Consider the following 23,211-nt stretch of genomic DNA (forward strand, 5'->3'; position numbering starts at 1 on the left):
GCATCTCTTCAGTGTACTTAAGTTTATTCTTGTAGTATCAGAAGGTGAGTTAGTACAAGTTGGCTGTTCAAAATAATTTGTAGGAACTTGAAGCCTGAAAAAAATGACCTTTTTTTTTTCCAAATGGTCAAAACCAATAATTGTGGTGATGCAATCACTGCTAGTAAATGTATCTTCAGTATGACTAATAATCTTTAATCTGTATAATAAAAAGCAGGGGTTTAGGATTATCCATCCTGACAAGAACATACAATATGGTGAAATACTGTTTCATTTTATTAACTGTAACACACTTCCTGAAAAGTATACTGAACAATATTGTAAAACTACAGCTTAACAAGTTTTCATAGAGTGAACACGCTAGAAGAGCCACCTGATCAACAAATTAGCCCACCAGTGGCTTCCTTCTTGCTCCCTCCCAGTATTGCATCCCTTCCCCACAAGGTGACCAATAGTGGTTTTATCTGTTTTTAAAATGTAATGTATATTTTAATATACATGGGTTCTTTGTTGAGTGATTAGATTAGACGTTCCTTTTTATATACTTTTATGAATAGTAGCCTTGAAAATTTCTTCACAAATTACTGTTGTTTATATATTTTAGAACAGGAAAAACTGTGTGTATTGACAGCTGAATTGTTAGAATTTTGCAATGCTCAGAAAAGTAGATCGGCCTATAGACCAAAAATTGGAGATGCGTGCTGTGCCAAATACACAAGTAAGAGTCTTTTTGGTCAAATATTAAAGGGAAGATATTTGTCTGTTTTCTTTTATAAGAGAGTATGTGGGCTTTGTCGTTTTAGATGTGGATTTCACTTGGATAGGCAGAGAAATTAAGAAAGGCAAGGTTGTTGGTTTAATCCGTATGGTGGGGTTATTCACCTTCCCTGTTCCACAGCTACAGCGTATATTTCCACTAGGATGTGGGTAAATAGCTGTAAGTCTGTCGGTACTTCTAGGTAACTGTATATGTCTTACATTGATCAACAACATTATAAATGGAGGGACTGCAAGTAATTTGTAGAACTCTGAATGTCCTAAAAAAATGAAATGCCTTAGGAAGGCCAGACTCACTGAATGGGGTATTCTTTAACCATTCTCCTCTGTTTAATATTTCATTGTTAACAAATTCCTTTGGCTTGTATAGATAACACTTACAGTGAATATTCTTGGGCCGACATTTTGGTAGCCGTAAATACTTTAGGGTGAATTTTCGGGGCTAGAATTCCTGAGTCAAAGGATGTAGCCTGTTTTGTAAGTTCTGGAAGCATGTTGGTCGTATGTGCCACATGTGCCATAAGTTTGTGAGGGGCCAGTTTCGTCACCCTCTTACCAGCAGTGGATTAAAAGTGGCTTTGATCTGCTGCCTAAAGAGTGTTCATTTTAAAATTTAGATTTCCAGTTAAAAAATTTATTTAGTTTTATTTTTCTTTTGTATGGCAACTGGATGCACAGTTTCCCTCTCTTTCTTCTCAGTAGAAATGTGTCATAATTTTTGGTTAGGTAAGTACTACTTTATTAGATTGCACGAACACTATTCACAGCCTAGCCACGTAGTTACTGTAATTACGTTTTCCTTTCGCAGCAGCTTTTTTTGTTACTAATGTTCTATCATTTTACTAGTAATCTCCAGTTCTCTGCATGGGTGTAAATTCTCTCCATGAACACTTTGTGACCTTGGTCAGCTTTTACCATGCTGTAGGCATCTCCAGCCTTCTGGTTTGCTCTCCTGTCTACATCGCTTGTCCTCCAGACCTGAGCTGTTGTCCGGAATTTTTCTTTTACCCTCAGTGCTGGGGATTGTTTCAACGCCAGCCCCGTTTGCTCCTTGGATTTCTCTCCCACCCCACCTTGTTGGCTAGATTTCCCCTGCCTTGTCTCACCTTGTTTTCTGGATCCCTTTCTTTTGACTTACTCTTCATATTTGGGAATATCCCATCCTCTGGAAGCTGGGAAAAGGTACATGTAAGGTAAGTTTTCTGTTATCTTCCATGACTGAAAAAGCCTTTATTCTCCCCTGTTACTTGATAGCTTACCCATGTATGGAATTCTAGGTTGGAAATCATCTTTCCCTCAAAATACTGAAGACATTGTTTTTATATTGTCTTTTAGCTGTTTGTGTGGCTAGTCAAGACGTTATTCAGATTCTCCATACTTTGTACATAGTTTTTTTTCCTCCTTTCTGGAGCTTTTGGTAATCTCCTCATCCCCAGTTTTGAATTTTATGATGTGACTTGGTTTTGTGATTGGTTTTCTTTTCACGTTTGTCCTGAGCACTCAGTGGGGGGGCCTTTAGTCCAGAAATTCATGAGCGTCGGTTTTGAGAAATTTTTTTTGAATTCACTCATTCCCTTCTTTCATATTCTGCTGGTTTATGAACTGAAAATATTCTGATGTTGGACTTACACTTTTCTGCTGTATTTCCTTTGTTCTGTTTTTCAAGAGATTTCCTCAATTTTATCTTCCAACTTGTCTTCATTTTTAATATCACTTTTCTGGTTTCAGTAGCTTTTTTGTTTTCTCAAATGTGTGTTTTTAATACTGTCTTGGTACTCATTTCAAGGAGGAAAGGCCATTTTTCTGAGGATTTTTATATCATTCTTTTCATTTCCGTGGTCTTCTCCATCCTTGGTCTCTCTTTCCTTGAGTTCCTGTTTTGGCCTTCGTCTTTTATGTTGGAGGCTTCGTTTTACTACTTGGTCAACCTTTGCTGTTCACTTATTTTAAATGGTGCACTAAGAAGCTAACTGGGAGTTTCTCTGTGCGTGGGCAGAGCTCGTCCACTTGGTGGGTGTCGCTGCAGGGTGGCCCGGCTCTGCCGTTTCACTGGGGACTCCTGACGCTGGTGTCTTGAAGTGCTTTTGCTTGAGATGGTTGTCTCCTGCCTGGAGTCCGTAGCTTGCCTGACAGTCATCTTGTAAACGTCTCTGTTTGTTCTGCATCATGTTCCCCAGTCTACAGTCTGCGTGGGGAAGAAACCAGTCTTCTGTCCGTGGGTAGGAGCAGCTGCCCGGAAAAGGGGGAATTTTCTAAGCTCTGTTAAAACATGTAAACATAAAACTCATCTTTCTCTTTAGCAACTTTAAAAATAGGTATTATGTGTAAGTGTATTTATAAACTAAAGTCTATATGTCTGAGGAAGTAACTCTGCTTCTGTTACCCAGTCCCCATTTTCAGCTCCATCTTTACTCCTACTGTTGTATGAGTAGCACCAAATATTGACCTTGGTTGCTTGGGGATTTGAGACACAAACAGGGTGCTTCTTGGCTTCCTTACAGCCAGCTTTAGTTGAGCTCTGCTCTATCATTTCCATTCATGCATCTGCTTTCCAGCTTCCAGTGTCATACTGTCTTCTCTCTTGTTCTCTATCCTTGTGGTTTTAGGCTTTTTTCTGTTTAATTCTGTAACTCTCTTTTAAGTAGAATATGGAAGGAGTAGAGTAGAGGTTATGGTTGTATTTAATCTAAACTTCTTGGCATGAAATCAGAAATCTTGGTGTGAATATCTAAGTGATACAAATGTAACTGTAAAGAGCCATCCTAAGGGCGGAGGACATCACTGAACGTAACTTCTTACCTGAGATTCCGTTGTGTTTTCAGAAGATGACTTCTGGTACCGTGCCGTTGTTCTGGGGACATCGGATGCTGATGTGAAAGTGCTCTACGCAGACTATGGAAACATTGAAACTCTGCCTCTCTGCAGAGTGCAGCCAATCCCTGCCAGCCACCTGCAGCTTCCTTTCCAAATTATTAAATGTTCTTTCGAAGGTAGACAGTTAAGTCACTTTCCAACTTGGGTGACTGTGGGATTTTTTTTTCTTCCTTTTGTAGCCCAAAGTCTGAAACAAGAGGGTATTTTAAGCAACTGCCCAGATTTCCAAATATCAAGCAGAGCTTACCAAAAGAATCTCGTATCATTTAATTATTCTTTCTTTCAACCTTACAAAAATTGCATTCGATTGTTCTATATTTGTTTTACAGATCAGCTTCTGAGAATCAAGGTTCAGAGATTGTGATTTGTGCTAGGTTGCAAGGCTAGTACGTGACAGGGCCAGGATGACCTGGGGTCAGTCATCTGACCGCTCGCATGGAGGTCTCTGCTTTGTCACAGAGACTAGAGACATTCAAATGACACCATTTTGGGCTACCTTCCTGTTTGTATTATATCTGCATGTTTATTCAGCCCTTTAGTGGGAATTTGAATAAAGTAAACTAAAATGCTCAAGTAGCTTTTTATTTTTACTCCCGATTTCTCTACCCAGAGGTTCCCAGCAGATGGTAACACACTGAATGCCTCACAGTCCGCTTTGGTTTTGACTCAGACTTGCAAAATTATCTTTATTATTGTTGCTTCTCCCATTAGAATATATGTCCATGAAGGTGGATATTTGTTTTTAGCCCTCTAGATCTAAATTAGTGCTTCACACGTAGGAGGGATTGATGAATATGTATTACGTTTGATTTTTTTGAATGCAACAGCAATAGTGCGTCAAAGCATACCTAAACCTAGCTGAAATCAGTGAGCCTTTTGCTTATTATCCTTAGGTAATTTATCTAAATATTAGCTTTAAGGGACTTGAAGATTGACTCTAACATTCAGTTTTTTTTTCCAGGACTAATGGAATTGAATGGAAGCTGTTCTCAATTAATGATAGAACTACTAAAAAATTTCATGTTGGATCAGAATGTAATGCTTTCTGTAAAAGGAATTATCAAGAATGTCCACATAGTTTTGGTTGAGAAGTGTTCTGAGAAGGGTACTGTCAATATAGCTGATAAGCTGGTGATGTACGGTCTGGCAAAAAACATCACATCGAAAAACCAAAGTGCTTTAAATAAAGGTATGTTTTTCAGGCTTAATTACTTATAAGTGTAACCAAGAACAGATGTAATCAATTTAGTTGACCTGATCTTTCCTTATTCTCCACGGCCACATCCCATTTGTCCTCCTCTGTAAATCCAGTGGCACTGTGTTCACTCACGGTGCCACCTCTGAGGAGCTGCCTGAAGGGAAGCGGGCCTTGCAGTCTGGGTTTTTCTTAGATGAGGCTCAGCAGCATCATGTTGATACAGCGTCGATGCTGAGAGCTGTAGAAATGTCAAGCACTCAGAACTCACTTGCAGCCTCCTTTTGATCCTGATCAGAGTGAGAGGAACTTGTATTTTTGAGAATGGATCTACTGGTTCTTTCATATGATGATGATTTGGCAGGTCTGCCCTTAAAGGAGAGATCTCGTGTATGACAAACAAAGACCTAAAACCTTGGCGGTGAGGGTGCTCATTTGGGATAACCCAGGACACAATATAGATAACGTTAAAGCCCAAATGGAAAGTTAATCATTCAAGTCCTCTGTAGTCCGAAAGGATCTGCCCTGAGATCTGTTTATATTCAGCCTCCAGGGGTTATTTTTTTCCTGTTATTTATAATGTGTGTTGTCTGATAATGGCTTTTTGTATTTGCTTTTAGAAAAGATGAACAGGGTGAATTGCTGCTGCACAGAGTTACAGAAACAAGTGGGTAAAATTTCCTTTAAGTGAAATTATACTCAGCATTTTTAGGAATGAAGTAACACTATTTATTTTTCACCCTCAGGTTGAAAAACATGAGCAGATTCTTCTCTTCCTCTTAAACAATCCAACCAATCAAAATAAATTTATTGAAATGAAAAAATTGTTAAAAAGTTAAGTAAGTTAAGTTAAATTTATGTTTTTTATCACTTCTGTAACCACCAACAGGACATCTCTAATCATGTCAGGACAGAGCTAATAGGGTGAAGCACATTTTGAGGCTGTACTTTATTTTGTGATCTAATGATCGCAAGGTCTGGCTGTAACGTTTTTGCTGCCTTCCTAGGTTTTGTTTGCTAACCTCACGTTGACCCTACTATTGGGGCTGAGTCCAGGGCCCTCCGGGTTGCAGCCTCCTTCCCTTACTGTGGTTTGACCTAGAGAGAGCTCATGATGGTGGGTGCAGGGACTTGTAAGATTGTTGTGAGATGAAGCTTAACCTGAAATTCCTTGTTTCTGGAGTGAAATTAACTCTCCCCGGTGTGCACATCTGTAAAAACAGCACTTTTTGTGAAGAGGTCCTAAGGGGCCAAGAATGGAAAATGGGCTTCACTGATACAAAATTTCATTTCAGAACAAAGCATTCTCTTCCTCTTTTGTCTGTGGTGACTGTAGGAGTTAAAGATAACGTGAGTGAGTTTTGCATAGTGACTCCCCCACTTTTTTGCTGTCTGGGATCCTTTGTTCTAAGATGGCCCCCAGAAATTACTTTGTGATCACTAGCCAATTAGAACTTCTGACCAAAATGAAATTGTCCTTGCCAAAAGCAAGGGATCTATGACTTATTTAAGGCGTGCACTCCTGTGGGCTGAAGTGCAGCTTAGATCCCACCACTTGCAGATAGCTCCCGGGGCCCTTCTGCTCCCTGGGGCCCTGCAGGCTGGCTGCTCTCAAGGATGTACCTGCTGGGCCAGACTGTTCTCCACATGGTAACAGACAGTTGTTCTATTTCTGCTTCTAAGGAAGTACAGCTAAGTTCTGAGCTAAATGTCATTCATGCAAAATCAACAGTTTGAGTCTCATGATTTATTTGGAGATAATTTATTTCTTTTACTTCACAAGTTTTGGTTTATTTTTAATAAATGCTGAATTACAATTGCGGTGACAACTTCCAGTCCTTTCTAATACATTAAGTTTTTAAACTGACTGCTGTTTTGTGTAAAGTTTAAAATCTTAAATTTTATGATAGGTTTAATTTCATAGATTGAGGAACACACAGTGACATGAGCTTCTGAAATATAGTCCTAGAACCAGATCATCATATTTTTAATCAAGTTGATTAATTTGATGTGCTTTTATTTTTTATTTGGGCCATAAGCTTTTTTCCCCCACAAAAATATTGAGAGTGCTTGCATATACAACTTCAGATGAAACCTGTATTTTCTATTGTTTGTAAATAGATTGAAGGCATTACTTAAAAAAAAACTTGATTGAAAACATAGTAGTTGCACTGGCTTTTCCCCTATTGTGGGAATAAATACATATTTTGTCTACCTTTGAATACAGTATAATACCCTGTATTTGGGGAGTGCCTTATTTAAAAAACACTTTCGCATCTAGTTACATATTTAATCTTCACAGTACCCTGCAGATTAAAAGAAGGTAGACCTCATTTCCTAGAGGAGGAAGCAAAGGCTCAAGGAGGTTAAATGGCTGCCCCAAAATCTCACACGCAGACTGGAAAGCGGGTCTTATAACCCAAAGCTGAGCTCTCTGTCCTGCCCTTCGCTGCTTACCTGGATGCTGTGCTACAATACCATTTTAGATTAGATCCGTTTTGAAGGGCATGAAACTAAGGGGTTTTATTATTAGGAAAAAAGTCACATAACATGGTTGCTTAAGCATACTTCATTGTGGTGAGAATATTGTTGAGTATTTAGTCATTTAAATTATCCTTCCTAGAGACAGAGAAAATATACTTGAAGTTTTAGTGTTTCATCATCTCTGGAGAAATTTGTTTTAATTTGTTAGTAATTTAATTGTAAAATTGCAGAAGTAGGAAGCTGTGTGTTGATGAGGACATAAAACTATCACTCAAAAGTGTTCAGCATACAGGTAATATAAAACATTAGGCGGAGACCAAATGGCTGTTTATGTTTAAAGTGCGTGCAAACAGCTGTATTAAACGCTGTAATGACGGTGAATTTTTTTAACTGGCAGATCTGACTTAAATCTGTAATTTCAGTTCAAAGTGAACATTTGATTTGCTTGTACTTAAGATAGAAGTTAAGAACTGTAGTGACTGAGTTTTTATATAAGGCGTAATGATAGTTGATTTTTCTCTTGCAGAAACAGTCTCTTGGAGATAAAACACTTACGAGAAAGGAAACAGCGAAGGCTAGACTTAGGAGAGAAAGTACAGCATCTCGTGTTTTTGTTTAGTGGGAACTTAATGGCCTTTTACGCCTTCATTTCTGTTTGCTTACCACTCTTCTATTTAGGTTGGGTAGTTGTATTTTTCCCCCTGTAATTTCTTCCTCCCAAGGAAGTCGTGCATGAAAGATTGATACCAAATGCCTGGGAGTATCGGGAAGGCATGCATAGGAGCTTTTCCAGTGTATATATAACTTTTTATTACTTAAAGTTTCTGAAGAAAATATGGCTCCACGTCAGTACTGGATCAGTCTAATTGGTACATGAGTGTTATTTTTTGGACTTTATGTATGTTTGATGTATTTCATAATAAAATGTGTCTTCTCCCTATCACAGTCGGCCTCTTTCACATAATAAATGTTCTCTGGTTTGTCGTTGCTTCGATCTCTGCTCATCTTTTCCTGAGTCTCCGGGGTCATCAGCCTCTTTCTCTCCATCCTGACATGGGTCACTTGTCCTTCGGCCCTTGGGCTCGCAGCGCGTGACCCCGGAAGGCACCTTCTCTTTCTGCTCCTGCCACGCAGAGGTGCCTTTCCAGATCTGTAGCCACTAGATTTTTAGTGTAGATAGAATTTACATTTTCTGAAGCACAAATAAGGTTAACAATTTAAGCTAAAAAGCTAAGTTATATAAAAGCTGAGTATATATTTTTCTTGAAGTGCATAGTCATCTTAAACTCTAAACTCACATGTGCAGAACTTAGGGCCAGCTGACTTTCCGGCCAGCCCCTAAGTTTCTGTTAGGGAATTTTCCCATGATTTAAGTATCAGACTGTGACAACAACCTAAGAAGATATCACCAGCTCAAAGAAGAAACTTGACTTTTTTTTTCTTTTACTGAGATAATATGTACCAGTTAGATTAAATGGAGTTTTTCCTCATGTAAAAAGTTGTTCAAACATTGATGTGCTTCTATTAGATAAAACTTCAAGCTGCTCTGCCCAGTAACATTCTTTGAACTTCACAGCCAGATTTCCCATGTGTTCTTACTGCCAGCAGCATTTTTACTAACTTCCTTTCCTTACTGGCACGTACTAGGAGCACTGGACACTTAGTTCGTTTATACCCTGTTCAATTCCAGCCACAATGAAAATGCAAATGAAAACTGTGCAATCACAGAATTGGCCTTGTTATTAAGGAAAATTAAGGGAAGCAAGTCAAAGAACACATAAAAAAAAATCTCAAGTCGAAGTTCATCAGATTCCAAGGTTTTATCATATGGTAGATGCCGGAAATTTGAAGAGAAACACGTGGAATGGGGTTTAATATTATTTCATTGTTGAGCTATTTGCCTTGTTCCCAGAGACAGACTAAATCTAAAGTGCTAGACTCACAAGTAGAGATATAGGTTAAGTGTCTCCTGGATTAATTCTACATACTCTCACACTGGACCACCAGATCTTATTTTTGAGTAGGTTAAAGAAATTTCCTACTTGAGCATTAATATTTAGTGATTAATTAATCAATCATTAATATTTGTTGAGCCCAAGCCGTGTGCCTGACGCTGAGGTAGGCGCTGTATTTACTGCTCAGTAGGGCCACGTGGGGCCCGTCCCAGCCCCAGCCCCAAGGCTCCCTCCCGATGCAGAGTTCAGTCACAGACGAGTACACCAGAACTGACATCGTGATAGTTTATTCCTTGGCAGAGGCCATGTAAATACTGAGGCAAATCACATCCATTTTGCAAAGGAAGAGATTCTTAACAACATGGATTAAGCAATGAACTGGGAAGTGGGGGAAGATGGATTTGATAGGCCTTTTGGTAGAATTTTTTTCACTAGGGCTGCCAAAAATGTAAAAGTTTCAAAATTTTGAATGAGGGTGAAAATACAGCCTGAACTCAAGCTCTCTTGATGTATAATAAATGTTCTAGAAAACTGGTATGTGAGGATCCTTATCAGCAGGGCCCTAAAACTGCCAGGTTCTAGGGGAGGAATAAGGTCGCTGTGCGCCCCGCTGTTCTGAGGCCGCCAGCCCAAAGCAATAAAGCATTAATGTGACCAACCATCACCAGCACGACTGCCGCCTGGATCTGGCAGATTGAGCTCTTCTGGGATGAGCCCGAGTGACCCTGGGCTACTCGCTAGTGCGGGTGTTCTGTAGCCAGATCCACATCCAAGCGGTTCTTACTCGTTAAACACAGAAGGTTCTCAAAGGTGCCATTTGTTTTTCCAAATAAAAGAAGTTGGAGGGCAGATGGTGTTTCCACACATACAGTTAAGAGTTGGAGGATGGTTTTTCCTGCCGGAATTAAAGGGAGGTTCAGATGCAGTAAGCCTTCTGTCCGTATGCACGGGGCGAGAGTGGCAGAGGGCTCCCCCAGGAACCGCTGACACCTTTTCTGTGCCTGAACATTGTTCAGATTACTGTTCAGGCACTGCAGTCTGACCTCCCTCGGAAAGTTCTTTAATCTTGTCAGTAGCTTTCAGATAACAACTTTGGTTTCATGCCCAATCTCAGCCATTTTCCTGTGCTTTCCTTTTACCTTGAGACCCTGAGATGGTGCTGTTTTTAAAACCTTGTCCTGATACCCTTTTGATGAGCACATGCTCACCTGTAAAACGAGCCTTCCAGGAAGTGAGATGGACCATGAGGTTGATAAAAGGCAGGCAGAGCCTGCTCTGCTGCCTCCAGGGGTGCACCCAGATTCCTCTCAAAATGCATTCAGTGAGTACTTCTTTTAAGGCCTGCCCGTGCATCTGAAAACTAAAGATACACAATTTGGGAATACTGACAGTTTTGAAGTAGAGTGCTTATGCAGTTTGGGATGTTGGTTGAATGACTAAATGTTACTCAGCCCTTTGCCTTTGTAGACGTCTATTCCATGTTTACTTGATGCAGCCAGAAAGCATCACATTTTCCAAAAGTAAATCCAGTAAAACCCTGTGCATAATTCTTTTTACGGAGTCGAGACGCTTTAATCCTTAGACCAGTTGCTCCCTGCCCCAAACCTAAGGGTCTTTGGCTTCAAGATGGCAGTATTTCTGTTCCTCATGTCCCTCTGCCACACTTTGTTTTCTCGCACTGCCCTTAGCTCCAGTTTTTGCTCTGGCTTAATTTGCTGCCTGTGGAGCACTTCAGAATCAGGCCCTTTGTTTGCTCTAAGATGGTTTCTTTGCCATTTAATATGCTTTGTTTCCTGTTCTTTCACTTCTCAACAAGAGGGTTCTAGCTGCTCTGTGGGTTCTGGGAAATCCACAACTTTTGTGGCTCTATTATGCATCCTCCTTTGGGTTTTTTTTTTTTTTTTAATGTGAGCTTCACCTTGCTTTATCATTTGGGGGACTGGATGCAAAGAATTTGAATTGGGCTCCCATAAATTAGGGAAACAGTCTACCCACCAACTTCTAATTTTATAGGCCAGGGAACTGAACATTCAATCAAAAATTATGCATCTTTTCTCTGGCAGAAAGCCAGTAGGGAGGAGAGCTGGAATGGGAACCCAAAACCTTACCTCCAAAGCAGTGCTTGCTCCACTGCCCCGGGCGTCTCCCGCTGCACACTGCTGAGCGCTGGAGTCTCCATTTCTCTCTGCGTGGAATTCAAAGTTGTCTTCGTGCCTTGTGTGTTTACCACTGAGACGTGCTGTACAGGGTAATTCACGAGTTAGTTCACGTTTTTAAAGGTCACTTACTATGGAGAGTTATCAAGCATCAGAGCCACTAAGACGAATAAGGCAAGTCCTTGGAAGCAAGAGGCTCGCAAGCCCTTTGGGATGAAGGTCCTTCGTGGTAACTATTTTTCAAATTTCCACAGGTCTTTGCAAAGGAGGCATTGCCAGGGTGACAAAAGCAATAGTCCAGCTTCTCTGTATTAAAAGCGTCTACTGTTCGTCTCTGTCTCACTCAGCACCCTCCAGGGCCTGGGCCACCTGCTTTTCCGCCTCCCCACACCCACACCTGATAGAAAGACACACTGACTAAACTTTGACGTGAAGAAGTTCAAAGAAACTGATGTCTCCACCAGTATTGTATAGTTTCAGCCTTTTTACTTTTCATTCATGGAATGAAAATGTGAAACACCCCCAACTAAAGATTTAAAACTGTCAGGAACATCCAGCATTTAAATGGGGCTTCTCTAAGGTAAACCTGCTTAGGCAAAGGCGTGCTGGTAAATGTTACCAACCAATCCGAACAGGTAGGGGAGAGGGCTGTCAGCTGTGAAACGCCCACTTTTACCAGGGCTTGGTCTGCTCTTCTCAAACCTCTGCTCTGTCTAGAGTGGCACAGGCCACCCCGACTTGTGGCTACTGAACACTTAAAATGTGGCTAGTCCAAATGGAGCTGTGCTGAAAATGTGAAGTGCAACAGAACTCCAAAGACTTAGCTTAAAATAGCTCTTACATTGATTACATATTGAGATAATATTTGGGAGCTACTGGGTAATTAAATTAAGTTCACATGTTCCTTTTCAAGTTAATGTGGCTACTAGAATCTTTAAAATCACCTGTGGCTTGCATTGCATTGCATCACCTGCCTGGGACAATGTCCATCTAGAGGCAGAGACCCTCCCCCTCTCTCCCCAAGGAGCATTTAGACCTGCAGTCAAGTTCCTCTGCACAGGTGCTCATGAGTTAACGTCTGCTGTTCGGGTGCAGCTGTGTTTTTACATTTGGGTGCTCAGTAAATGTTATTGGGAGGAACGAATGAGGTGAAAAATTGAAGCCTCTTTTTCTCTTCTTTGGTGAAGTTTGCAACTTTATATTAGCCGGGGCCACTTTTGTTGGAAGCTGTCCATATGGGGAAGGTTGGAAACTAATTGAGAACCACCAAGGGAAATGTGATGTTTTTAGGATTTTTTGAAAAGGAAAGGTGTAAAAACAAAATTGTTATTAGTCTATCAGATTGATATTTACAAGAATACAAGAATAATGGGAAAGGGACATGGAAAAGAGGAAACAGGTCAGTCTTCCTGGGGCAGTTTGACAATACACAGCAAAAGCCTTAATTACACACACACGCCCTACAGCTCTTTCTTGCAAGGGATTAATTGGACAAAAGCACAAATATCTAACTTACAGGGGAAAGGGGGTGGAAAGGGATAAACTGGGAGTTCCAGATTTGCAAATATTAACTACTATATGTTAAATAGATAAACAAGTTCCTCTGTATAGCAGGGAACTATATTCAATATCTTGTAGTAAACTTTTTCAATTAAAAAAAGCAGATAGGTGGATAGGTTAAGTACACTAGAACAGTAAGTGTAGCTAAAAGCACAGAAAGATGTTCAAGAAGGGAAATAGAAAAGCTGGTTATGACACTGCATGGAATGAACTAAAAATTTTTTCATGTGGAGGATGACGCTGGGAGAACTAACAGCATAGTTTCAACAGCGATTATCTCTGGGTAGTGGAGTAGGTGTGGTTTGCTTCTTGGCACTTTTTTTTTTTTTTTTTTGTAATGATCCCACATCATGTAATGACACTTTGGATGGCGTTTGGGAACTACAGATGATGCAATCAATAGTAGCCAACGTTTACTGAGTGCTTACTATGCAAAAGACATTGTGCTACTTTGCTCTGCGGTGGTTGATTTAAAAAAATCAGAGCACCTTCCAAACTTAAACGAGGATGCTGGCCAAATAGGCCCGCTTATTACCGCCCAACGGCAATAACAGGACAGACAGGTAAACAAACGGCAATTGCCATGACAAATAGAAACGATGCCAAAGTCAACATTTTCGCACGGGTCGCAGCAATAAATCCTGCGGAGTCTAGAGCAGATGGCTTAGTGTTCCTTGCTGCACCGCTCGGAGGCTGGGAGACCAGAGCAGAAGTAAGCACCTTTGTTTATTTGCCGACCTTGGCCAGCCCATTGTTTATAAAAGAAAGAGGCGCTGCGAGCCGGGTTTCCAAAAGCGCGATGCGCCCTCCTTGGGAAAGCGACCCCAAGGGGGTCGGCCGGCGCCGCGCTCCCCGCCTCCCCTCGAGAAGGAACACAGGTGTCCCACGTGGCTCCCGCCCCGGCCGCCCCTTCCCCGGGCTCGCAGCGCCCCCTGGCCCGAGCCGGGTCCTGCGGCGCGCTCTTCGCCGCGCGGGTCCGGGTGAGCCCAGCCCCGAGGGGTCTGCGCGCGGCGGCCCGGCTCTCGGCCTGGGGGGGGCGCCGCTTCCCTCCTCGCGCTGGCGGGGGCGGAGAGCCCCGCCCCCAGGCGCGCCGGCCCGGCGTGCCGAGACCGTGCGGCCCCGCGTGGACGCGGCGTCGGCGCGGCGGGGTGGGTTCCGCTTTGTCTGCGCTCCACCTGAGCGCGCCCGCGCGCCTCTCCGGGAAGTCGGCGTCCCGAGGCAGGGCGCACCTAGCGCGCGCGCTCTCCGGGATCCCCGCGGTCCAGCCCCGGGCGAGCCGGCGGGGGCGTCTAGGGAGCCGGGGAGCAGCCCCTCCCATGGGTCCCCGGCACCAGAGCGCAGAGTCGCGGGGCGCGGACCGCAGGTAAGGGGACAGGGGCTCGGTGTCTGTGGGTGGAGGGAACCACTATTACAGCGGCCCTGCTCAGCGCGGTCTTGGAGCCCCTAACCTGGCTCGCCTTTTGAATAAAGGCTTTGGGGACGTGCCCAAGCCTCCCTCCTCCCATTTTACACCGCATATGCAGGTGTTAGAGTCACTCCCGCGCCGTTTAACCAAGCAGCCGAGTGCCCTCATCCAGGTCTCTGCGTGCAGAGCCTGAGAAGGGCCCGCTGCCCTGAGAAACTTGCCCTTGGTCTATGGGAAGGCCAAGGGATGTATCCTCCATGGTGATTTCACCTGTTGGGCCCCCCCTAACCCCACACTGGCCAGCTAGCCCGGCCCTGCTTCCTGCACTTCTCCAGCTCGGAGCCTGGCTCTTGGGATGAGAAAGGGAAGAGGCTCAGAATTGCACTTTAGAAACTTGCCAGGGTGGCCACCCAGGCAGAAGGGAAGGGAGGAGGGCACCTTGCTGTCCTCTCATTGTGGAATCAGTGGCTGTCGAACTGAGAGGGGTCTTTCCACGGGGACACCATGCATTGTGTTTGGTGTCTTGGACTGAATAATCAGAACCTGGACAATTTTCAAATGATGTGGTCCTTTAAAAACAACCCTCCTAGAACTTCTAAGTGTTTTATAAATTGAAGTCTAAAAATTCGAGGTCTGCTTTTGCTTCCACTGTGAGATTATATTAAGAAATGTTTGTTTGTTGAGAAAAGAATCTGGAGAAGAGAAGGAAACAGAAAACTCGAGAGATCGCTGCAGTTGGCAAAGGTCTTGGGAGTTAATTTATAAATGCTGCTGGCTTTTAGTAGCCTGCAGCCATTCTTTTCCTATGGCTGATAGGGTACAGAACTCCACTAGGCTGTTCTTTGTGTGGGAACTGGCCCTTGCTCTTCTTTTGTAGAAACCCAGCTCAGAGCCATCTCTTAATGTGTAAGAATTTCCCAGACTAGGTCCCCAGGCACATCCTGAGGGCCAGGGGGATTCCTTCCTTTCTACATCATACCTGTCTGTTTGAACACCCATCAAGAACTTTAAGCCTGGTTTTAAATTTTCTTTAAATCTGGCTTTTGGTCTATCATCCAGAGCTTCCCCGTTTTCCCTCCCCCTAAACAGGCTCGGATTCCTGGAATGAATTGTAGTCAGCTGCTCATGTTTTAACAGATGAGGAAACAGCCAGAGAGGGTAGAAAACTGCCAGTGGGAGAACAGGAGAGCCTGCCGGGAACCCTGACTCCTGGGTTTTTAATGAGCTTCCTTAACAGCATGGCTGTTAATTGGCAAGTGATGACGTTGATTATAAGCTGCTGGTGAAACTGCAAAAGTTTTTTATTAAGAGTGTGCCCACCAGGTGTGCATCTTATGCAGTATTTTCACTGCATCCCTGACACCCGGGAGGATGCCGGGCACAGGGCAGGTGCTTAATAGTTTTTATTGACAAAGTTAAATTTCATACAATTATACCAGTGGAAGGGTCAGCCACACTATGAGGCATTTAGAGTAGGGGTCCTCACACAGGTGCTTAGCACATCAGTAAAAAAAACAAAAAACAAAAAACGAAAACTTTTAGTTGGGAACACTGTCACAGAATGGCTGATTGTAAATTTTATCCCACAAGGATTTTTTTAAAAAAGTAAGACACACCCTTCCCAACATCTTCAAGGCTGTCAGGTCTCTTGGGGACTCTGTACAAGGGACGGGCTACCCTGTGCGACATCCTGCTTCAGCGTCTCCCCAGGCCTGCAAGCTGGGACAACTGAGCACACGTGAAGTCCCTTCCTTTGGTTCACCCCTTCATCTTCCAAACAGCTCCAGTCCGCCTACTCTTCCACCTACACAGCTACCTGCTGGGCTTCCCTGAGTATGGTTACAGTCCTCCTCCCCTTCCTTCCTTTCCTGATCCTGCATCCCTTCTCTTAACTGGATTTCCCTGATCTCCACTGAGGCCACTTTGCCCTTGCCCAGGGGACTTTGGCTCAGTAAGTCTCATGTGATACTGGCAACAACTTTTCCAGGTCATTGGGACGGGTAATGTCACCGCCATTTTTGAAAGGAGGAAATTGACTTAAGTGAAGGAGTTTACCTGAGAGGTTCATGCTCAGGTCTCCGGATGTCAGACTGATGCTCTGCACTCCAGCTGTCTGCTGCACGCTTCTTGTCTCCTCCGGGCTGCCTGCGAGAAGACCTGGCCCTGACTCTAAACTTGTGATCTGCCAGCTCTTCGACCGTGGGCCCCAGCTTCTCCAAGACTCTTTCCACATGTATAAAAGTGGAAATGATCATGTCTGCTCTATAGGGTATAAATATAGTTAAGTTATTTAATGCAATGATAATCTTTTACATTTAGAAATTATTATACTTTTAGAAAGTCTTTTATTTTCAGGGGAGCTTTGTTTCACTGGATCTTTACAACACTGTTTGTAAAACAAGAGTCACCCCATTTGACAGATGACTGAAGTGAGGTGGGGGTGGGGGAAGTTGTTGCTTTCAGAGTCACCTGGTTAGAAGCAGAGCTAGTCTGGAACTCTTTTCTCTGGACTTCCAGTCCTGTGTGTGTGCTTTCCAGAGTCCCCTAGCAGTGAACTTGGGTCCTGTACAGCTTCAATAAAGGGTTTTCAAATACCAGCAAAACAAACATCAAAATCTTTTCTGGCTAAAAATGCCTCTTAGCCAGTACAGTGAGTGTGGGGAGCCTGTGATTTATGTCCATCTGCCCAGCTTTCTCCCCAACCATCCAGGGAGTCAAAGGGCAAATTGTTGGTCCCTTGGTGCTGATTTCTGGTTACCAGACTCTTGGGTTCTGAAAATTTGTGATTCTCTTAAAGGGAGCATAATTGCCCAGAGCAACTTTTAAAATGCTCTTCTTGCCTTATCAAACTAGAAACATGTCCACTTCCCTTGGCTGTCTGGGTGAGAGCCGAGTATTTTGCCAAACAGACAAGGAAGATACTTGTTACAGCAAAAGACCAAGGGCTTCCTGGCTGGGGACTTTCACCTCTGATTTTAAGGTCTTCCTGTTCAGGTGTTGACTGTTCTTGTAAAGGGTTCAGATTTCTATCCCATGGATTGAGAGGAGGCTGCCAAGGACTAATCTAATATTCGGGGCTGGAATTGCATTTTGTAAGGAGGTGGCAGTGGTTTCCTTTTTCAGCCTGCTCTCATTTTGTTTCCAGTTATAGAGGAGGAGGTGGGCATTGTCCTGCTAAACTGCCTTCAGCTGTCACTCCTTTGGCCCTTGTTTTTCAAAAGTAGTCTCATTTGGCCTGCCTTTCTTCCTGTCTCATGGGAAATGTAATCCCTGGGCAGCGCAGAGTGTGACTTTTTTGCCGTGCCCTGCAGCAGACTTCACTCATCTGCTACCCCAGGTGCTTCGTGGAACCAGGATTTGAAGATAACAGTCAAATAAGGGGGTGGGGGATGGGGAGCATCTCGGGCCATGTGTAAGAACCAGAGAGGCCAGGAATAATGTGTGGGATTAGTTTGAGTAATGGAACAGAAAGGAACAAATGTGATGAGCTAGGCGTTTGGTAATGGAAGAGGCTTGACAAGGTGTACCTGGGGGTGAAGGATCTGTTTCTGTCTCTGGGTTGCGGACCACTCCCGACTGCCTTGCACAAGAATGCAGAGGGTTCTGGAAATCTTCTCATTAGGTGCTGGAGCGTGGGAGTTGCTGACAGGTATTAGCAGGTGGAAGACGGCCGAGGGGCGGGATTCAGGGTGGCAGATTTTTAATTATACCTTTGTTCCTCGATCCTGACTCCTCGGAATCAAGAAAGTGACGATTGAACACATCACTGGGAGGCCAGAAGGGAGTCTGATCTACTTCTTAGCTGTCTAACCTGGGGCAAAAACTCATCACTTCTCCGTGTCTCAGTTTTCTCGTCTGTAAAATGGGGGCAGTACACTCTCACAGGCAGGCTGTGTGGATTAGGAGAGAGAAGCCCCGTAAGTACAGAGCCCAGTACTGGGCACTTTAGTGAGTAAGTGCTTGCTAGGTGATAGCAGCTCTCGGTTTTTACTGTGAAATTCATCCTTTTAGAGAGTTTTCAGATGTAGAGTTGTATTTAGAATGTTGAATCGGTCTTGCAGAAAGTTTTGCCATGCGAAGAGGGGGAAGCACACTGAATATTTGAGCTGACTGGGTAGGGATAGATAGCAAAGAGTGCTACTAACCCTTCACCAGCGTCAAAATCACATTTGTTTCATTTATTTTGGTGTAAAAAAGAACTTGATGAGTGCGGCAAGCACAAAGATTCATCAGGACGTTGTATCTTCCCTCCAGCCCCGCTGTTGGAGCTGAGATGATGCTCACTTGCTCTGTGCCAGGTCCGAGCAGCTTGCTGGGGCTCCAGCAGAGACTGAGATGCAGTCTCTGGTCCCTGGGGCATTTGCCACCTGGCAGGCAGGACAGGTGACTCAGCAGACAGTTTCAGTGTGGGCTGTGTGACAGCGGGGATTGTGTTGGAGGGGACAGGGAGCTGCTGAGGTTCCTAGTCAGCACCGGACGACCCAGGCACTTACGAAGGGGCATCTGATTTCTTACATGGATTTGCACATTGCCAACATAAACTTCATTTTAATGAGCAGAAACTTAGGAGGCTCTGGAAAAACATTCATCTGGGCGAGCAGAGACATGTGACAGAGCAAAATGGGTCTGCTTAGGTTTGTCACCTGGCAGAGAGAGGGGCCTGCATTCACTGAGCGTCTTGCTCTGCGGCAGGCACCCTCCCTTTTACCTTGTCCTGGCTTTGTGAAAAATTAACAGGCCTGAGCCTCAGAGTCCTGCCTGTGCCCAAGGTTAGAAGCTGTGATCCCAGCAATTCGTCCTGAAATGCAGGGCTAGACAGCACTGAGGAGCGCTCTGCCTTTGCCCTGCCCTGGCCCTCGTCCCCAGGCCTCGCCCCTCCCTGGCTCCCAGGCGGCAGGTGGGAACTTGTCCCGCAGGTCTTGTGTGGAGTAAGGAAAGAAAACATGTCCTTGGGGAAGAGGAAAGTCTGTCTTGCTGTCTTGAAAGGCTCAGTGGAAGCCCCTCCACCAGCCAGTGTCCTCTCTATCCCTCTTTCTCCCTTTGATTATGTCTAGGAAACTCTTGCAAGATCGAGTCTTCAGTTTTCACTTAGATTTGGTGAGGATGTGAATCCACTGAGTTATTTGAAGCCCAGAGACTCTCAGCTGGTTGGGACATTGGATTTAGTTTGCTTCAGAAATGTTTTGAAAACCAACGAGCTGAATAAACAGTAGGGTAAGGTCTGCCCATCGTGGGTCCATGATGGAGGGGAGAGCAAGGGGGGTTCTTTTAAAACCAGAAAACGCCTTGGCAGCAACTGGTCCAACCTCCTCATTTTGCAGGGGGAGGAGCCACGACCCCTCTCAGGATCACATGGCATGAGATGAGAAGGAGGGGGTCCCTGGATCCAGGGTGCAGGCTGTCTGCCACCATGGGGCAGGGGTGGCTCCTACCTGTCGGGGAGTCACCGTGTGCCAGCTCAGTGTAGACAGAGTTCAGGGGGTGGCTCGAGGGCCCTGAGCTGACCTCGGCTCCACGAGTAGCATGGTTAGAGGAAAGTGTGCTGGATCAGGAGCTGGAGATTTCAGCCTTGTTATCACCCAGGACTCCTCCCCTTGTGAGCCTCAATGACCCCTTCCCATCATCTCTGAGGTGTACACGGCTCATTCCCTGAGTCTCCTCCTGACTTTCACACCATAGCGTGCCTCCTGAGGCTCGGAGCACAGACCCAGGGGATGAGCATTGTCCACGAAAGCACACTCACACCACTGGTTGTTCCTGTTTCCTGCATTTCCGAGTGAGGTCTGGCCATAGCACCTTGATGAACACAAGCTGGGTCATTTTTAACTTTTCTGCAAATCAGAAGAATCTGTATTTCCTGTTTTGACTTTGATTTTCAAGGTAGCCATTGCTCTCAGCCCTGTCAGCAAATTCTGTGAATTCAGAGTCGCGTTCTATTTGGTTTCCGCAGCTGGGAGGTGTGTTTTCATTGTCCAGGCAAAGGTAGTGGAATTGCATCAGACACATAAGACAGTTCATCTGAGTGAAGGTTAAGTTAAAGGCACTTAGGTGAGTGGCTGAAGAGGACTAGGAGACTCCTGGTGGCTGTTTTGGAGAACTGGCCTCCCCAGTGGAGGTTGGCGGGGGTGGGGAGTCAGATGGGTCTGAAGGACCAAGATCGGTAAATGAAAACTCGGGGCTTCTGCCTTGCTATCCCTATTCTTAGGTGCAGGAGGGTGGCCTTTATCTACGATGTTAAAGGGACTTTCTCAGCGCATCAGGTTGGAGTGAGTTTCCCCACTGCGTGCTGCATGCTTATATACCACCTGCAGAGACTGACCTCCTCTCTCATCCCTCATCTCTAGAGGGATGTAAATAAGCTCATTGGTACATCCCCTGGAATCCTGTAGTATTTCCCTCTCCGTATCTCTGCTCAGGATTTCCTCTTCAGAACTATCTCCTGATTGAGCATCAGTGTTATCTGTTTAGCAGAAAGAAATGTGTGTTTCCTTGTTCTTCTAAGTCATTTCTTAAAAGACAGGTTTAATGCAGAAAAACTGTAGGATGAGATCTTGAATGTATTGGATCCCAAAAGACGAAAGACAGAATTTCTAGAACCTATGAAGACATTTTTAGATTTTTTTCCTGCCAAGTTATTCTGGGGGGAAAAAGTCTAAATTTCGCCTCTCTGATCCCTGTCAGTTTCTATACTGCATGTACATTCACCAAAATACAAGTCTGTCTGAATTGTGCGTCATATCTTTGTGATTGGAATGATAATGTGTTTCTGGGCTTGCAGCTAAAATTAGAAGTAAACTTCAGACATGTGCCCTCATGGAATCAAAGTTATGGTCTGTAATTTCTTATGAAAAGCTCTTGTTTGCCATCCTTAATATCTGTCTCAAAAATCGAAAAGTAATCAGACCCTATGGAACTGAATTTTACCCATACTACAAGCATTATTAAGCAATAAAAAGTTTTACAAGAATACTTTTGTTTCTTCCTTAGCCACGTGACTGTTTCTCAGTAATTTGGAAAGTGCAGGCTGGGTGACCTTGTTGGGTTTCAGAAAATGAAGACTTTGAAATCTTCAGCCAGTCAGAATCTAACTCCTTGTGAAGAAGTGGAGCCACTGAGAAGGAAGGTCTTTCCTCAGGGTCACCTGGCTGGTCAAGACCCATGATGAGCTGGGACTCAGGTCTCTTAAGTCTGGACACAGTGCACCTTGCCAGAGCCTGTGAAGGAGCTGGGGTTTTGAGAGTGGGTGTCTGGGGAAGATGTTAGGCTGTTCTTTAAAATCAAAGTCATTGGATTAACAACCCAGTCAAAAAATGGACAAAAGACCTAAACAAACATTTCTCCAGTGAAGACATACAAATGGTTAATAGGCATATGAAGAAATGCTCAATATTGCTAAGTATCAGAGAAATGCAAATCAAAACTATGAGGTATCACCTCACACCAGGCAGAATGGCCATCATTAAAAGTCCACAAATGATAAATGCTGGAGAGGCTGGAGAAAAGGGAGCCCTCCTACACTGTTGGTGGGATTGTAGTTTGTTGCAGCTGTTATGGAAAACAGTATGGAGATTTCTCAAAAGACTGAAAATAGACTCACCATGGAATCCAGCAATCCCACTCCTGGGTATATATCCAGAGGGAACTCTGCTTTGAAAAGATACATGCATCCCAGTGTTCATAGCAGGACTATATACAATAGCCAAGACATGGAGACAGCCTTAATGTCCATTGACATATGACTGGATAAAGAGGTTGTGGAATATTTGTGTAATGGAATATTACTCAGCCATAAAAAGGAATAAAATAATACCATTTGCAGCAAAATGGATGGACCTGGGGTTGTCCTACTAAGTGAAGTAAGCCAAAAAAGAGAAAAATACCATATGATATTACTTATATGTGGAATCTTTTTTTTTAATGATACAAATGAGCTTATTTATAAAACAGAAACAGACTCACAGACATAGAAAACAAATTTGTGGTTACCAGAGGGGAAGGCAGTGGGTGGAGGGATAAATTGGGAGTTCAGGATTTGCAGATACTAATTACTATATATAAAACAGATAAACAACAAGGGCCTACTGTATAGTACTGGGGAACTATATTCAGTACCTTGTAATAGCCTATAATGAAAAAGAATATGAAAAGGAATATATATATATATGAATCATTATGCCATACACTGGAATTAACACAGTACTGTAAACTGACTATACTGCGATAAAGAATAAATAAATAACGACAACAAAAAGCTTTGCAGTGAAAACAAACAAAAAAAAAAGTTAAAAAAACAAAAACAAAAAAACACTGGAGCAGAATCTTCCATGGCTTTGGGGGAACTTGAGGCTTCTCCAGGCTGCTGTGGTTATCATGGCGAGGACCAGCCTCCAGGGTCACATTTGTGCCCCAGGAAAGGCTGAGCCATTGCCATCTTGTTTGGGGCTGTGACTTGGGGAGCTCACAGAGCTGATTACTGCTGCTTTTTTTTTTCCCCTTGTCCTGACCCTATAGTTATGTCAAGATGCCCTCTTTCCTGTTGCTGGAAGTCCTCTGCCTTTTCCTGTTTGCTGGAGGTAAGTTTTCTTTGTGGGAGGGGTGAAGTATTGATTTGGTTTGTCTCACATTGTGTTGATTTTAACTTCTAAGGGTCTCTTGAGTGCATCAGTGTTTCTCCACTCCATGGCCACCTGCCCTGTTGAAGCCGCATCATCTGGTGCTTGGACCACTGCAGTAGCCCCCAAACGGTCTCCCTGGGTTCACCTGGTCCCCCTCCATCCTGTTCTTCACATACCAGCCACTTCAAAA

The 23,211-nt window shown here is 43.8% G+C and overlaps 2 protein-coding genes across 13 annotated transcripts in view; both read left to right on the forward strand.

Annotated features, from left to right (window-relative positions):
- Positions 1 to 8,324, forward strand: part of TDRD1 (tudor domain containing 1) — a 41,755-nt gene extending 33,431 nt beyond the window's left edge. For 6 of the 9 annotated variants that reach the window (XM_072971929.1, XM_072971930.1, XM_072971933.1 and 3 more), the window contains 6 exons: positions 605 to 718; positions 3,600 to 3,767; positions 4,613 to 4,840; positions 5,467 to 5,513; positions 5,593 to 5,680; positions 7,857 to 8,324. In XM_072971929.1, the coding sequence (XP_072828030.1) occupies positions 605 to 718; positions 3,600 to 3,767; positions 4,613 to 4,840; positions 5,467 to 5,513; positions 5,593 to 5,680; positions 7,857 to 7,876 (665 nt within the window). In that variant the 3' untranslated portion in view covers positions 7,877 to 8,324. Of the gene's footprint in view, positions 1 to 604; positions 719 to 3,599; positions 3,768 to 4,612; positions 4,841 to 5,466; positions 5,514 to 5,592; positions 5,686 to 7,856 lie in introns of all 9 variants that reach the window. The other 3 variants (XM_072971932.1, XM_072971926.1, XM_072971927.1) reach the window with 2 other exon arrangements.
- Positions 8,325 to 13,543: 5,219 nt separating this feature from the next.
- Positions 13,544 to 23,211, forward strand: part of VWA2 (von Willebrand factor A domain containing 2) — a 47,187-nt gene continuing 37,519 nt past the window's right edge. For 2 of the 4 annotated variants that reach the window (XM_072971941.1, XM_072971939.1), the window contains exons 1-2: positions 13,544 to 13,713; positions 22,918 to 22,979. In XM_072971941.1, coding sequence (XP_072828042.1) covers positions 22,928 to 22,979 — 52 coding nt within the window. In that variant the 5' untranslated portion in view covers positions 13,544 to 13,713; positions 22,918 to 22,927. Of the gene's footprint in view, positions 13,714 to 13,983; positions 14,365 to 22,917; positions 22,980 to 23,211 lie in introns of those variants that run through there. The other 2 variants (XM_072971940.1, XM_072971938.1) reach the window with 1 other exon arrangement.

The sequence above is a fragment of the Vicugna pacos genome, chromosome 11, assembly GCF_048564905.1.
Source record: "Vicugna pacos chromosome 11, VicPac4, whole genome shotgun sequence".
Classification (NCBI taxonomy): Eukaryota; Metazoa; Chordata; class Mammalia; order Artiodactyla; family Camelidae; genus Vicugna; species Vicugna pacos.